This window comes from Salmo trutta, chromosome 1, assembly GCF_901001165.1.
Source record: "Salmo trutta chromosome 1, fSalTru1.1, whole genome shotgun sequence".
NCBI classification, from domain to species: Eukaryota; Metazoa; Chordata; class Actinopteri; order Salmoniformes; family Salmonidae; genus Salmo; species Salmo trutta.
Genome location: NC_042957.1, coordinates 28,715,747 through 28,731,679, shown reverse-complemented (window position 1 = coordinate 28,731,679; position 15,933 = coordinate 28,715,747). Strand labels below are relative to the sequence as shown.

The 15,933-nt window shown below is 47.9% G+C and overlaps 1 protein-coding gene across 3 annotated transcripts in view; it reads left to right on the top strand.

Annotated features, from left to right (window-relative positions):
- The window catches only part of LOC115193286 (centrosomal protein of 85 kDa-like), a 70,849-nt gene that overhangs the window by 47,615 nt on the left and 7,301 nt on the right, over positions 1-15,933 (top strand). For all 3 annotated transcript variants that reach the window (XM_029752092.1, XM_029752090.1, XM_029752091.1), the window contains 9 exons: positions 6,826-6,911; positions 8,360-8,477; positions 8,658-8,891; positions 10,263-10,415; positions 11,227-11,381; positions 11,518-11,635; positions 11,749-11,799; positions 12,297-12,404; positions 14,449-14,632. In XM_029752092.1, coding sequence (XP_029607952.1) covers positions 6,826-6,911; positions 8,360-8,477; positions 8,658-8,891; positions 10,263-10,415; positions 11,227-11,381; positions 11,518-11,635; positions 11,749-11,799; positions 12,297-12,404; positions 14,449-14,632 — 1,207 coding nt within the window. The remainder of the gene's footprint in view (positions 1-6,825; positions 6,912-8,359; positions 8,478-8,657; positions 8,892-10,262; positions 10,416-11,226; positions 11,382-11,517; positions 11,636-11,748; positions 11,800-12,296; positions 12,405-14,448; positions 14,633-15,933) is intronic.

The window sequence follows — 15,933 nt, the reverse complement described above, 5'->3', positions numbered from 1 at the left end:
TTGACGCTGATTGTCAGCCATGAAAGTGATGCCCGGCCACAGCTGTGTTTCTTTTCTCTCAGGAGAGTTTCCGAGAATGAATCAATCCTCAGCCACGTCGCTTACTTGTTTCTTATTGAGAGTTTTGTTCTCTTTCAGCTTTTCTGGCTTCCGTTGTGTGGGTGCTTCCTAACCCGCATAGACTCTGTTTGTTTGAAGGACTGTCTGTTGCCGTTTCATGCAGTCAGTCCTCTCTGTGCTCCTGACTGTATCACAGGAAACACAGTGGTCATCAATCTCTCCAGGGGCTCTGAATCTGAAAATCTTTCCTGCACAGTTTTCAGCACCAAAACAGAAACAAATCCTGCCTTTTTCGGCCCTCCACTCTTCCTTAAAAGGAGCGTTTAGCTGGGTCTTGACTCGATCAAAACAAGCTCAGAATAGTGCTTTTTTTTTTAAATGGCCGTTGCTTTGAAGAAGGAGGAAGGGCGACGGAGGGGGGGCGACGAAGTTGGGACGACATGCTTTGTCCCTGTTTTCTCTGGCTTAGGTGGTTCTGTTCTTGGAACACCTGGCAACCCCTCCTGCGGTGGCACAGGTATGCCCACACAGGTGTTGGATGCCAGCGGTCGGTGCCCTTCATTAGAGGTTTAATGAAGCATTAGGCATTTGAGCTGTTTACCGATTGTGCTCTCCACACACACAGGAACAGAAACACACACATACAGTACATGCATTCATACACACTCCATTCATACCTGCTGTGTCTCTGCACGGCATTCTCCCAAAGCCTCTCATCTGCTCCGTTTCCGTTACATGAGAGAGAACTTCTTCAATGCTCATAATCATCCTCTGCAGCGGTGTGTTAATCATGACCACAATCATTGACATTCTGAGACAGACAGGAGAGAGAGAGAGACATTCTGAGACAGACAGGAGAGAGCGAGAGAGAGACATTCTGAGACAGACAGGAGAGAGAGACATTCTGAGACAGACAGGAGAGAGAGAGAGACATTCTGAGACAGACAGGAGAGAGAGAGACATTCTGAGACAGACAGGAGAGAGAGAGAGACATTCTGAGACAGACAGGAGAGAGAGAGAGACATTCTGAGACAGACAGGAGAGAGAGAGAGAGAGAGAGAGACATTGACATTCTGAGACAGACAGGAGAGAGAGAGAGACATTCTGAGACAGACAGGAGAGAGAGAGAGAGAGACATTCTGAGACAGACAGGAGAGAGAGAGAGACATTCTGAGACAAACAGGAGAGAGAGAGACATTCTGAGACAGACAGGAGAGAGAGAGAGAGCGAGAGAGAGACATTGACATTCTGAGACAGACAGGAGAGAGAGACATTCTGAGACAGACGAGAGAGAGAGGAGAGAGAGAGACATTGATATTCTGAGACAGACAGGAGAGAGAGAGAGAGAGAGACATTGATATTCTGAGAGACAGGAGAGAGAGAGAGACATTGATATTCTGAGACAGACAGGAGAGAGAGAGAGAGAGAGACATTGATATTCTGAGACAGACAGGAGAGAGAGAGAGAGACATTGATATTCTGAGACAGACAGGAGAGAGAGAGAGACATTGATATTCTGAGACAGACAGGAGAGAGAGAGAGAGAGAGATTGACATTCTGAGAGACAGGAGAGAGAGAGAGAGAGAGAGAGATTGACATTCTGAGAGACAGGAGAGAGAGAGAGAGAGAGAGAGATTGACATTCTGAGAGACAGGAGAGAGAGGGAGAGATCCAACCAGCCACATCTATAATGGAAGCTGTTGATGTTGTTTAGCAAGTTCATTAAAGTCTAAGCACATCATGGGTCTCTCGTTAGCTGTGGCCTTCTGTGGGCTTTGGGGTTAGTTGGAAACCTGTGTTCAGTGCATATAGCAGCCATGTGTACGCTTACACAGAGAGAGGCAGGTACTACGGGCCAGGGCGGGCCACGGTGAGCTGCAGCTGGCTGTATGTGTGTGAAGGCCAAGGCCATGCTCTAGGCTTTAAGGGCCCGATTCCGACTTAGGAAATGACACCTTTCCTAAGCACTTCTCAGTAGTTGGTATTCAGACTTCCCTTTATGAAGGTGCGTAACAGGCTTGGTAGAGGTGGGTCCCTTGCGCTCGCTGAATAAATGTGGTGGAATTATGATGGGATTAAGTCAAAGTCAGAATATGGTGAATCTGTACACACACCTTCATTTCTTAGATCTACACCCCGAATGTATACCCGTCGCAAGACCCACTGCTTATTAATAAAACCCTCTTAGGCCTCACTACCTCTATCTGATATATCTACTGCAGCCCTCATCCTTCACATACAACACCCGTTCTGCCAGTCACATTCTGTTAAAGGTCCTCAAAGCACACACATCCCTGGGTCACTCGTCTTTTCAGTTCGCTGCAGCTAGCGACTGGAACGAGCTGCAAAAAAACACTCGAACTGGACGGTTTTATCTCCATCTCTTCATTCAAAGACTCAATCATGGACACTCTTACTGACAGTTGTGGCTGCTTCGCGTGATGTATTGTTGTCTCTACCTTCTTGCCCTGTGTGCTGTTGTCTGTGCCCAATAATGTTTGTACCATGTTGTGCTGCTACCATGTTGTGTTGCTACCATGCGGTGTTTTCATGTGTTGCTGCCATGCTGTGTTGTCGTCTTAGGTTTCTCTTCATGTAGTGTTGTGCTGTCTCTCTTGTTGTGATGTGTGTTTTGTCCTCCATTTTTACTTTTAATCCCAGACCCCCGTCCCCCGCAGGAGGCTTCGTCTGGTAGGCCGTCATTATAAATAAGAATTGGTTCTTAACTGACTTGCCTAGTTAAATAAATGTTAAATAAAACATTTAAAAATACAAATGTAAAGGTAAAGCCTAATGCATTTCCAATGCTCAGATCACGGCAGTCCCAATGTATCCCCACCAGGGTAGGAGAGGTGGAGGGGGAGGTGTGTGTCTGTGTGCAAGGCTGGGAGAGAGTGCTGAAAGCTGGGGTGTCGGCACTGGAGGGCCCTGGGAGGAGGGCGGCAGGGGCGATAACGTTCTAGGAATTGGCAGCAGATTAGCTGTGCTATGTGATAGAGTGGCGCTCGCCTCGCCACGGGAGTAGCCAGGGGATATATAGAGAGAGAGAGAGACTCAGAAAGAGGTAAAGAGAGAGACTCAGAAAGAGAGAGAGAGAGAGAGAGAGAAAGGTGAGAGGAGCTAGAGAGAGAGAGAGAGAGAATATGGCTTGTCTCTCTCCTCCATGTTGCCCCACCATACTACAGTATAATGAGTCAGCCTGCCTGCTTGCCTGCCTGTCAGGTCTCCAGGGCCCTCCTAGACGACCTCTCCAGCAGTGAGACAGAGAGATGGACAGCGAGAGCTACAGTTATTAACCGGCTTGGCTCCCAAGTTGTGTTGTTCCCAATGTGCCAGGTTCATTTTAATTGGTAACATAGATGCAGCTGAAACCAGCCCCAAAGCCAAGTGCTGACCTCGACTGGTGATGGAGAGAGTGGCGAGAGACAGGCTAGGCCGTTTCTGTTGGAAAATTTGAAAATTAAACAAATTCTACTCAATTAAAGATTGTAGGGCTAAATCCAGAACTACAGTAAATAATATGTAGGCCTAGTAGAAGTGTGAGGAAGCTAGTGAGAGATTTTGTAAATCTAGCTAGTGAGATGTAGTAGCAGTAGGTGCTAACAAGCTAGCAAGTCCACTTTAGGGCTAACCTAGGTCATAGTCGTTACATGTAACTCAAGCCTCACTATGCTAACTAGTCAATAGCACCTTTGACCAATAGATTTACAGTTACGCCCACACCATTCCAACCAAAAAAGCTGCTTTTTAACATACTTAATTGAAATCTTTTTAAAGGAAAACTATTTCACTCATATTGTAAGCAATTATAGGTCATATTTCATAAAAATCTGGAAACACTGGACAGTTACTTTAAGTAATAAGCTCTGCCAGGAAGATAGTCTTTTGACCGGATTAAAGACCGCCTCCCAGTAAGAATGCTTTGAACTTGAAACACACTGGCGTATGTGGGACACATTATAAAAGATGATTCGGTTTCTGGTTCGTTAGTTTGGTGTGCGCATGCCTGTGTGTGGGTGTGTGCGTGTTTCCATCTTCCTGTGTGCTACAGATGAATAAACCCAGCTCCCCAGGCATCTAAATGAAACTGTCTTGTCGTTTTGGCATTTCAAGCATTCAGCAGGCAGCAGCGCAGTGTAGTGTCTGGGTCTGTCTGGGAGCAGCTGTTGCTGTTACTGCATTTCAACTGTAATTGGTTGAAATGACTGTGGAGGAAGAAGGCGACAATATGGTCGTTAGGTGGAACACTGAACAACCTGTTGCCGGACAACCGCTGGTGTACGGTATGCTTGTGCTCTAGTTCTAGTGACAATGTGAGGGAGCCGGATTCTGGGTCTAGGGCCTGGTGCTGGGAGTAGGCTTCCTCTATGGCTGGTGTACGGTGTTAAACCAATGAAGAAAGAGTGTGTGGTGCTGGGTTAGCAGGCATGCAGTGATAACATCACCCCTGCTGCGCCCATGGCCATGACCTCTGGGGACGGTGGGTGTTGTGTTGGGCTTTGCTATCACCTGGTGGGGACAGCTATGCCCCAGATCAGCCATTCATCCCTAATGTTAAAGTAACCCCCCCCCAGCCCAAGAGCCTCCGACTGCATGGCGACGAACTAACTGCGCCCTACCCACCCACTCTCTCTTAACATACTCTCTCTCTGTCTTTCTTTTTCTATAAACTTGGCAAGCAAGTGGACAGCCTCTTCTTTCACCACTGATTCCCAGAGAAAGGCCTCCGGCATACAATGCCATTTCATTTTTAGCGCAAACTAATGGACAAACTTGACCGTCATTTTCATTCTTTTTTTCATACCGACTTCCGCTCCCTGGGTGGTGTTCCTGCTGCCTGAAGGCTGTAGTGGAAATGTGGCGCTCTGCTCTCCTCAGAGACACACTGAGTGTCCTCTACACAGGGACACCTCCTCAGTTTGTCATGCTCGCTATTTAGGTTGGATTTAGACCAGCCTAAAACAAAAGAGAGTCGGAGCTTCCCTCCGTTTCCTCTGCAGAAAAACCCATAAACCATCATGTGTGGTGATATTGTGATGAGAGGGCTGAAGCCAGCAGTGGGACCCAGAATTCAGGCCAGTCCCTGTGGGCCCCACTGGCCTATCCTGTCTTACCCTGGCCTGTCCTGGCTTGGCCTCCTCACACAGCTGCTCAGTGTTGTGGAAACTCCCCATGTTTCCCCCCCAGCTTGTTTGTTGTCATTACAGCAGTGTCCCTACCTTTTATTGGGGCCCTTTTGTAATATCTCCTATCTGCTGAGTTCTGAGAGCCCATGTGTACTAGCTTATCTTACCAGGATACACTGGACACGTCTCTGCTTGTTTCTGTCCGCTGCTGTGGCCACGGTCACACAATGGTTTGTTAAAAATAGGCTAAGCTATGTGAAGTGGATCTGGAGTCAGGGACGGATGGATGTCTGCCAGGGGAGGCTGCCCAGGGGAGGCTGCCCAGGGGAGGCTGCCCAGGGGAGGCTGCCCAGGGGAGGCTGCCCAGGGGAGGCTGCCCAGGGGAGGCTGCCCAGGGGAGGCTCATCATAATGGCTGGAACGGAGCGAATGGAATGGCATCAAACCATGTATTTTATACCATTCCACTGATTTTCCCCTCCAGCCGTTACCATGAGCTCGTCCTCCCCAATTAAGGTGCCACCAACCTCCTGTGATGTCTTCCAACCCTGGTTCCTATCAGGGTATGTGGGGGGGGGGGGGGGGGTTGGCAAAGCCTCACAGGAGGGGGTCCTTTTACCAGGGCTAGGGAGACAGCGAGAAGAGCTGTGCAGCTGATATCTAGGGCGTTAATAGGAGAGGTATTTTTAACCTGGTGGCAGGCAGGGCGACTCAAAGACCGACTGTCACCGGAGAAAAAACAAAGGAACAGACAATAACCGAGGTGTTACACACATCAGATAAGTAGAACGCGGTTTGTGGTAATGGCTCTTGTGCCCAGGATCCATATTATTGGTGTGCATTGTTTGTGCACATAGCGCCATAGAGCCGCCATACCACCCGTGACTAAGCCTGAAGTCTGTTGTGGACACACTGTCCAGTCCACCGTATTAGAATACCTATGGGATTCTTCAGGGTTTCAGATATGGTTTGAGAGTATAGAAATAAAGACTCAGATGCCGCAACCTCCTAACCTTCAATCTTATGGAGACAGACCAGATTGTAATAGTAAGGGATGTGTTCAGAAACTGAATTTGTTCAATAGGAACACCCATTTTTCGTCTTTCCGATTCAAATTATTTTCTACTTCGTGCCTGCTGAACGTGATCTGGCTCTCTCTGCCCTGTGTCCCTGTGCCCCTGCAGTAGTAGATAGTGAGGACATACCTGACCCATATCGTGATCCCTGTGACAGCTTCTTACCAGGGGCCCTGCAGCAGCCCAGCCATCTGGCACAGAGACCGTGTTATGCTATAGGAGATTAGTCACTCACTGATGCAATGTTGAAGAGACTCCCGCCCAAACGGCCCGTCCACGACACCCTACCCACACTCCTGTATGGAGGAGGGCGATACAGGATATACTGCTGGAATGTGTGAAGGCCCAGCGCTTGCAGATAAGCTGTGGCTCATGTCTTTGTACAGGGACTACATTTAGGTTAGAAATGTGAAATGGCATTAGGCTCGTCGACTCTCTTGGTGTCCCTTAGTTAAATCTTGCGTTTGACTATAATGAAGACGATGACGAGGATGACAAACGATGTGGATCTGCTTGTTTAGTAGATGTTAAGTGTGCTGACCGATGTGTGTGTTTCCTGTGCAGATGCTGGGCGGAGCCTCCCTTCCCGTGAACACGCTGGTGAAGATCAAAGAGGGCCTTCTGCGACAGAGAGAACTGGAGATTGACAGGTCAGAAATGCACGGCAGCGGACAGGGACGTTTAAAACCAGCAGAGGTGCAGTAGTGAGTCATTGGGCCAAGCAGGGGAATTCATTGAGGCTGGAGATTCAATTCCAGGGGAAACACATCTGAATCTTAGAATTATTATATCTGAGCAGCGAATGTACACAGTCGGACTGAGTCGGTATGTACCTCATTATATTCCAGCACGTTGTCTGACTCTGCTCGTCACACTGGAAGGAAAAAAACATTCCGTGAGTGTCCCTTCTGGTTGCCATTGCCCGGTGGAAAGTTAGAGCACTGCAGTCTCTCAGTCTCTGACATCCTTTATTCATTTCTATGGGCCACTCACTGTCAGTGTCAACCCAGCCGAGGCACACGCACACACACACGCGCACACACACTTTTTCAATGACCTTGAGCAGATGTCCGTGTGGCGGCATGTCGGCCACGCGCGTCCGAGGTGTCCCCTTTCAGAGTGGCAGGCTGGCGCTGACAGGACAAGCTGGGCAGTGCCAGGGGAGGGGACAGCACAGGGTCACCCACCCCCACGCCCACCCTGAGGTTACTGCAGGAAATACAGGCAGAGAAACAGAGACACACAGCGCGCAGACACTACCATGCCACATCGACAAGTGGACTGGTATGACATTAAAGGCCGGACCCGCTTTGAACCGGAGAGATCAATCTAGAACACTCAATATCCTGGCCAACTGGTGTTATTGTGTATACGACAACATGCTGCGTGCGTTAGATATGGGATGAACAGTTCCCTAACGTTAGTTGAGTTAGCAGCAGGCTGGCCAAGGTGTTAACGTGAGGGCTTTCTCAATTGTGTGCCTCGTTATTGAACGTCTCCATCAATTGTGACTCAAATGAATGAGGAAACAGGCACATTTCACCACCAGGTGGCAGTCGAAAGCAAACCTACACACCAAGCATTTAGTATTCCTATCTCGATCCGGTAGCTTTTATCAACGCCCCCCTTTTTATTTCGCTGAAAGGTAGAACACGTCAAAGCAAAGAGACACAGGTATTAGGAGCTGATTTATAAATATTACTTTTTTTTGTCAGGGCGGGGTTTAGGGGAGGACATTGTGCTTGCCTCGTCAGGATAGCATGTAGCCAGCTGGCCCACCCTTCACAAGAGAGAAATATTAGATTTAAGTGATTTACACTGAGTCAAACTGCCTTATTATATAGTATTATTATATAGTATTATTATATATGGTCCTGTATGCTCCACATTGATTGGCCTGTTGGCTGTGTTTTCCTGTATTACTGCCAGCCTGTCTAATATTCATAATGGAGAGAGGTGGCACTGTGTGTGACCATTGCATATTTGAATGTGTACCTGTTTTTTTTCCGTGTGAGTTTTACCTGGATATCAGTATAGCTGCTTCTGCTATACATTGTGGTGTATTGCTGACATTCTATGTCGGATGTGTGCTTTCCAGACAGAAGCAACAGATCCTACAGCTCCATGCTCGGATCAGGGAGAACGAGCTGAAAGCGCAACAGGTCCTCCAGAGCCAGAAGGGGCGCTGTGACGACCCCTATCTACTCAAAGCTAAGGTAATAAAGCCTGACGTATACAGTAACAACTCAACTGTCTGACTTAGTACAGTATACTGTGATACACAACTGGCCATGTGTTAACATTTTGAAGCTTTGTCTGAAGCTTTGCCATTTGTTGACATATCTGGAACTCTTTAAAAGACTGACAACTCATGTCTATCCTCTTCTCTTTTCCAGGAGTCTCCATTTGACAGTCCAGTGGCTCAGTCACACCCCCAGCTCCATCTGCAGCTCCACCCCCAGCCCCAGCCCCAGCTGCAGGTCCCAGACAGGATGAGCCCTCTGTGCTGTGACAGTGGGGAGCTGGGCCGTAAGCTGGCCGCTGCAGAGCTGGAGGTCATCCACCTCAACGAGTTCCTCAAACGGAACACCCAGAAATACACAGACGACATCAAGAAGCTGGAGGAGAAGGTGGGCAATGGGCATATTACACAGATCAACAATAACCCCAGCCTCAGCCACAACCCTAACCCTAGTTTCATGTCTACACCCAGGATCAACCCGAACCCCAGCCTAACCCTAGCTTCATGTCTACACCCCTGATCAACCTTTATCCCAGCTTCAGCCACAACCATTACCCTAGCTTCATGCCTACACCCCGGATTAACCCTAACCCCAGCCTAACCCTAGCTTCATGCCTACACCCCGGATTAACCCTAACCCCAGCCTAACCCTAACCCTAGCTTCATGTCTACACCCCGGATCAACCCTAACCCTAGCCTAACCCTAACCCTAGCTTCATGTCTACACCCCGGATCAACCCTAACCCTAGCATCATGTCTACACCCCAGATCAACCCTAACCCCAGCCTAACCCTAACCCTAGCTTCATGTCTACACCCCGGATCAACCCTAACCCCAGCCTAACCCTAACCCTAGCTTAATCTCTACGCCCCGGATCAACCCTAACACCAGCCTAACCCTAACCCTAACTTAATGTCTACACTCCGGATCAACCCTAACCCTAACCCCAGCCTAACCCTTGCTTCATGTCTACACCCCGGATCAACCCTAACCCTAGCTTCATGTCAACACCCCGGATCAACCCTAACCCTAGCTTCATGTCTACACCCCGGATCAACCCTAACCCCAGCCTAACCCTAACCATTACCCTAGATTCATGTCTACACCCCGGATCAACCCTAACCCCAGCCTAACCCTAACCCTAGCTTCATGTCTACACCCCGGATCAACCCTAACCTCAGCCTAACCCTAACCCTAGCATCATGTCTACACCCCGGATCAACCCTAACCCTAGCTTCATGTCAACACCCCGGATCAACCCTAACCTCAGCCTAACCCTAACCCTAGCATCATGTCTACACCCCGGATCAACCCTAACCCTAGCTTCATGTCAACACCCCGGATCAACCCTAACCTCAGCCTAACCCTAGCATCATGTCTACACCCCGGATCAACCCTAACCCTAGCTTCATGTCAACACCCCGGATCAACCCTAACCTCAGCCTAACCCTAACCCTAGCATCATGTCTACACCCCGGATCAACCCTAACCCTAGCTTCATGTCAACACCCCGGATCAACCCTAACCCCAGCCTAACCCTAGCATCATGTCTACACCCCGGATCAACCCTAACCCTAGCTTCATGTCAACACCCCGGATCAACCCTAACCTAACTTCATGTCTACACCCCGGATCAACCCTAACCCCAGCCTCATCCACAACCCTAACTCTAGCGTGATGCGTACACCCCTGGAACACTTAACCTAGCCACAACTCTAACCCTAAATGAATGTAATCAACCCTCTATCCTGCTCTCCAGATGAAGACGCGTGACCGCTACATCAACAGCCTGAAGAAGAAGTGTCAGCGGGAGAGTGAGCAGAATCAGGAGAAGCAGCAGAGGATAGAGACCCTGGAGAAGTACCTGGCTGACCTGCCTTCCCTGGACGAGGTCCAGGCCCAAGCCCAGCAGGTAGAGACCCTGTCCAGCCACAGGATCACCTCAGGGGGTCCCTTTTGCCTGGCTAGCCCCTGGGTCTCCGCTAGCATCTCTGCTAAGTTTCTTAGTCATTTGATGGCCATGTTAGAAAATACCCCCAAAAATAATGAGAAAGTACATGAGCGAGCCTGTATGGTATTGATTTAGTTTTAGGGTTAAGATTTAGCTTAAAGGCCAGGTTCAGGTCATTGGTTGAAATTGGATTTGTGGTCACTGCCCCCTCTAGCATGGCCAGATAGTGAGCGCCAGCTAGCGTCTCTGCTAGCTAGCGTCTCAGTGATAAGCTACAGTAACACCTGGTAATGGAGCGGAGGCGTCTCTTCATTACAGCTCTTTAATCCCATTAGACCTGATTAGATCAGCCATTTCAGGCTGCATTAATGCTAGTGCTAGAGGGGAAAGAGGAGGAGGCAGGGGAGTTCACACTGTCAATTAACAGCAAGTGTCTGTTAATAACCTCGGATCAACCTTAAGATAATATGTCTCCTATTGTGTCTGCTCTGTCTAACTGAACGGTAATGATAATTAAATCATCGGCAACCTGCTTTGTGTCATTTTCTTCAAGACAATAATGAGATTCAATTTGGTAATGGTAATCGTGTAATACGCCATTTTAACACCAGAGGTCAATAAGAACCGGAGAATTAAGTTGATGTAAATTTCAGTGTGGGTTTGTGTGCACTAAACTGGCGCGTACGGTACAGTGAGTCTTATCTAGTTGTGTTTGCCTGTTTGTGTGTGTACAGTCCTAATGTTCTGTTCATGTGCTGTGTGTGTTTATCAGCTGGAGGAGGGTCGGGGGAAGGCCCAGGGCCTGCAGGACACAGTGGCTCGCCTGGAGAAAAGCCTGGAGGAAGGCCGCACCGTGCTGCAGGAGAAAGAGGACCTGATTGAGACCCAGTGCAAGAGGGAGAAGGAGCTGGTGGCTGCTGTGCAGAGGTATGACCAAGGAATAGAAATACAATTGCAATATGTTTTTAATTGTCACAGTGCGTTTTAAAACAGAGCTGCTTAGCTGTGATTGTGCTGATGACAGACAGTGCCCTAACGTTGTGTCTCTCTCTGGTTCCCCAAGCCTGCAGGAGAAGGTGGAGCAGTGTCTTGAGGACGGGGTCCGGCTCCCCATGCTGGACCTAAAGCTGCTGGAGGTAGAGAACGCAAGACTACAGGAACAGCAAGCCACCACCAGCAAGGTCAGACGCCGAATGCGTACACACACACACACACACACACACACACACAGGGTCATTCAAAGTGAGTCTTGACAGCTACCAGATACTTACGATTCCGCTCTGCTCTTTTTCAGCTGATAGACAATCAGAAGAACCAGATAGAAAAACTCACCCTTGAGCTGACGGTAAGCCTTATTATTAGACTGTATTTGGGTCAGTATGCTTCAATCAGGTGCTATTGTAGTCTAGTAGTTGTCATGTTGTGTGTCTGTGAGTGGTGATGATGATAATGTTTAAGAAGAGGATGATGATCAGTCATCAGGGCATCGTACAGCATAGTGGGCGTTTACATTTACATTTCCGTCATTTAGCAGACGCTCTTATCCAGAGCGACTTACAAATTGGTGCTTTCACCTTATGATATCCAGTGGAACAACTACTTTACAATAGTACATCTATTTCTTTTTGGGGGGAGGGTGGAGGTGGTGGGGGGGGGTTAGAAGGATTACTTTATCCTATCCCAGGTATTCCTTAAAGAGGTGGGGTTTCAGGTGTCTCCGGAAGGTGGTGATTGACTCCGCTGTCCTGGCGTCGTGAGGGAGCTTGTTCCACCATTGGGGTGCCAGAGCAGCGAACAGTTTTGACTGTTTCATGTGACGGCTGTCTTATTGTTCTGCTGCAGGCTGTAGAGCAGAGGCTGCAGAAGGAGCGATGTCTCTCCCAAGAGCTCCAGCAACAGCTGCAGGAGAAGGACGAGGACCTGGATGCGTTCTCCAACACCCTCCACCAGGTAACCAGCCCCTCGCTGATGAGCCCCGCGCAGCCTCTCCTAAAACGCTAACTGCAAATGTGTCCACGTCGCAAAGTAGAATTGTTCTCGGGAGCAGCAGACAATGAGCGGACATTTCTTTAGCCCCGTTTATACCTGCCGCTAACATGCATCCTGGTCTTGTCCTGATCGTTTACTGTAAGTTTACACTTATAAGATCTGATCAAAATCAGTTCACAGTGGGCCTTTTTAATCGTCTACTTCTGTCTAAAAATGTGGGCACAATCAGAATGAGGACAAAGGACGCATGTTAGAACCAAGGGTAGATTGGAGTATCTCTCACTCTCTCACTCACACACACACACACACTCACACCCCCACATCCTGTCAGACAGTAGCTCTGTCCCAGGTTTAGCTGGTGATGGAGAGGTCCATTCACCCCCATTATGTTCCTCTAGTGACCCTTTTTGTCCTCAGATCTTTTCATAGCAGCCAAGTCATGAATAACCCAATATGGCCCCTCCAGCTCCCACCACTACCACACACACCCTATTAGAATTCATGGTGTCATTCTTCACCTCCGCCGCCCGTCTCAAGGTGAGGACGAGCCCGGCGCTGAAAGGTCTGAATTCATGCATGTGACAGCCGGGCGGGCAGAAGAGGGTGGGAACACGTGTGTGTGTCTCCTGTACAGAGGAGAGAGGAGAGGTAGAGAGCACACATGTGGCTGGGCGCCCCAGCACCATACATTATCCCACTGACAGGGACACAAGAGGCAATTATCAGCTGGAAGATTCTCCGGCGCGGCTCCCACAAAGAGAGGTCGCCGGTTTGGAGAGAGAGCGAGGGAGGGAGGGAGGGAGGGAGAGGAGGATGGAGGATGGAGCGTTGCCTGGCTCTGACTACTCAAAGGGCTGTCGGCGCGGGGACGGTGAGATATGACAAGATGAGACGAGTCTGTGTGGTGTGTCTAGTATGGGTGGTTTTAACTCCACTGCTCTGTGGAGACTGGGTCTTAAGCCGCACACTCTATGTCCCCAGCAGCGTGTAGAAAGAATGACAGGGGAGGAGGGAGATTTGACTCCAGGCATCAACAAGTGGTAAGCGCCTTTGGGTGTGAAACTGAGATGAAAGAGAGTTTTTTTTGGTGGTGAAACGGCCTCCATCTTGGAAGAGCAGGATCTTGGATAATCGGTCCTAAAATGACTTTGCACCTGCAACAACTACTATTACCTTTCTGCCCCCTCTGTGGGTGTTATGTGTTGCTATGATGCCTCGTTATCCTGTTGAGGGATGGTGATTATTGTTCCAAACTACATGGTATTCTGTGAGACATTCGAAGAGACTCATTTTAAAGTGTATATTTGAACTATTCTGTTTCAAAGCAGAACCAATGAGAGGCTGTGCAAGTGTTGATGATCGTCACAGGTTACAAAGGAGTGGAACACACAAATAGACACACCACACACACACACACACGCACACTCAGCTTTAGTCACTGCCTACCAGTGGCAGTTCTCACTTCTTCAGCATTTCTCTCTCAAGTTTACAGTTTCATCCAGAAATACACTCTCTGGAGCCCTAATGGACAAATCCATTTCTGTTTAGAAATAACAGCGCGGCTGTCATGTTATGATAATCAAATAAAATTGTATTGGTCACAAACACATATTTAGCAGATGTTATTGCAGGTCCGTAAAATGATTGTGTTCCTATTGTGAGCGACTAGACTCCCTTCTCTAGCTATTTACTATGTGTTGCCGTTAATGCATTGTGGCAGTGACAGAGAATAACAACGACGCTTTTAAGCACAGCAAAGAATTTTGCCAATGTGTGTTTCAATTCAGCAACACTTTATCTACTTTGAACTGGCGCAAAATCCTATTTAATATTGGGGCGGATTTAATGGGTTTTACATTAATATAATGAACACTCCAGAGCTCTGCTGCATTAGTGTCAGCGTTTAATAATAAACCCAGTGTGGATATCTAAGCTAAGTGTGTGTGTTCCACTGTGTGTGTTTGTGTGTTTGTGTGTGTGTGTGTGTGTGTGTGTGTTCCTACAGAACCGAAGGCAGGTGGATGAGGGCGTGGTGGTGCGTCAGGGCAGCGGGGGCCAAGGGCCCGAGGCGGGACCCTTACTTAAAGAGATGTCCCTGTGTTTGCTGGACCTCAAGGCCCTCTGTAGTATCCTCACCCAGAGGGCCCAGGGCCAGGAGCCTAACCTGGCACTACTACTGGGCATCAAATGTAAGTACATCTGTCTAGATCAAACCTCTCTGCATACACACACCTCCACTCACAAACGACTGCCTTATCCAAAATAGGCTTGGGCGGTATACCGTACGGTATACTGGGGTATTTGGAAATAGCCATGGGATGTTGTTTCAATACCTTCAATACCATTCAAACTATTTTTTCAATACATTTACATATTTGTAGCTACTTTTTAAGTAAATAACTGCAGTCAACTTGTGCAATCCGTTAGGAGATAAAGCAGATCGCATTATTCATTTCACCGGTCACATTATGAAGCTTCTAGTCATTTTGAATAGTTATACACGCTCAAGTTCTGTTTTTTCCAGCTGTGTATTGACAGGAGTCACGTTGTCTATTGAAAGTCAAGTGTTTTTTTTTACTACAATAGGATCCGTGGCCTGCAACTATAGTTTTCCTTCACATGAAATGCATTAGTGCAACACATTTGGCATAAAATAGCTTAATTTTCATCAGATGAAAAGTGCAATACTATTTGGCTGGCAGCCACAAAAGTAAATTAGCTTACAATGAATCAGCAGGTGCAGTTCCTCTTTAATGTCTACATTAATTTGTGTCACACTTATTTATTACAGACACCTTAATGCATACTTTTAAAATATAGTGCCTTGCAAAAGTATTCATCCCCCTTTGCATTTTTCCTATTTTGTTGCATTAAAACCTGTAATTTGAATGGATTTTTATTTGGATTTCATGTAATGGACATACACAAAATAGTCCAAATTGGTGAAGTGAAAAAAATAAATAAACTTTAAAAAAAAGTAAAACGGAAAGGTGGTGTGTGCATGTGTATTCACCCCCTTTGCTATGAAGCCCCTAAATAAGATCTGGTGCAACCAATTACCTTCAGAAGTCACATAATTAGTTAAATAAAGTACACCTGTGTGCAATCTAAATGTCACATGATCTCAGTATATATACACACCTGTTCTGAAAGGCCTCAGAGTCTGCACGGGGCACCACCAAGCAAGTGGCATCATGAAGACTAAGGAGCTCTCCAAACAGGTCAGAGCCAAAGTTGTGGAGAAGTACAGATCAGGGTTGGGTTATAAACAAATATCAGAAACTTTGAACATCCCACAGAGCACCATTAAATCCATTATTAAAAACGGAAAGAATATGGCACCACAACAAACCTGCCAAGAGAGGGCTGCCCACCAGAACTCACGGACCAGGCAAGGAGGGTATTAATCAGAAAGGCAACAAAGAGACCAAAGACAACCCTAAAGGAGCTGTAAAGCTCCACAGCAGAGATTGGAGTATCTGCCCATAGG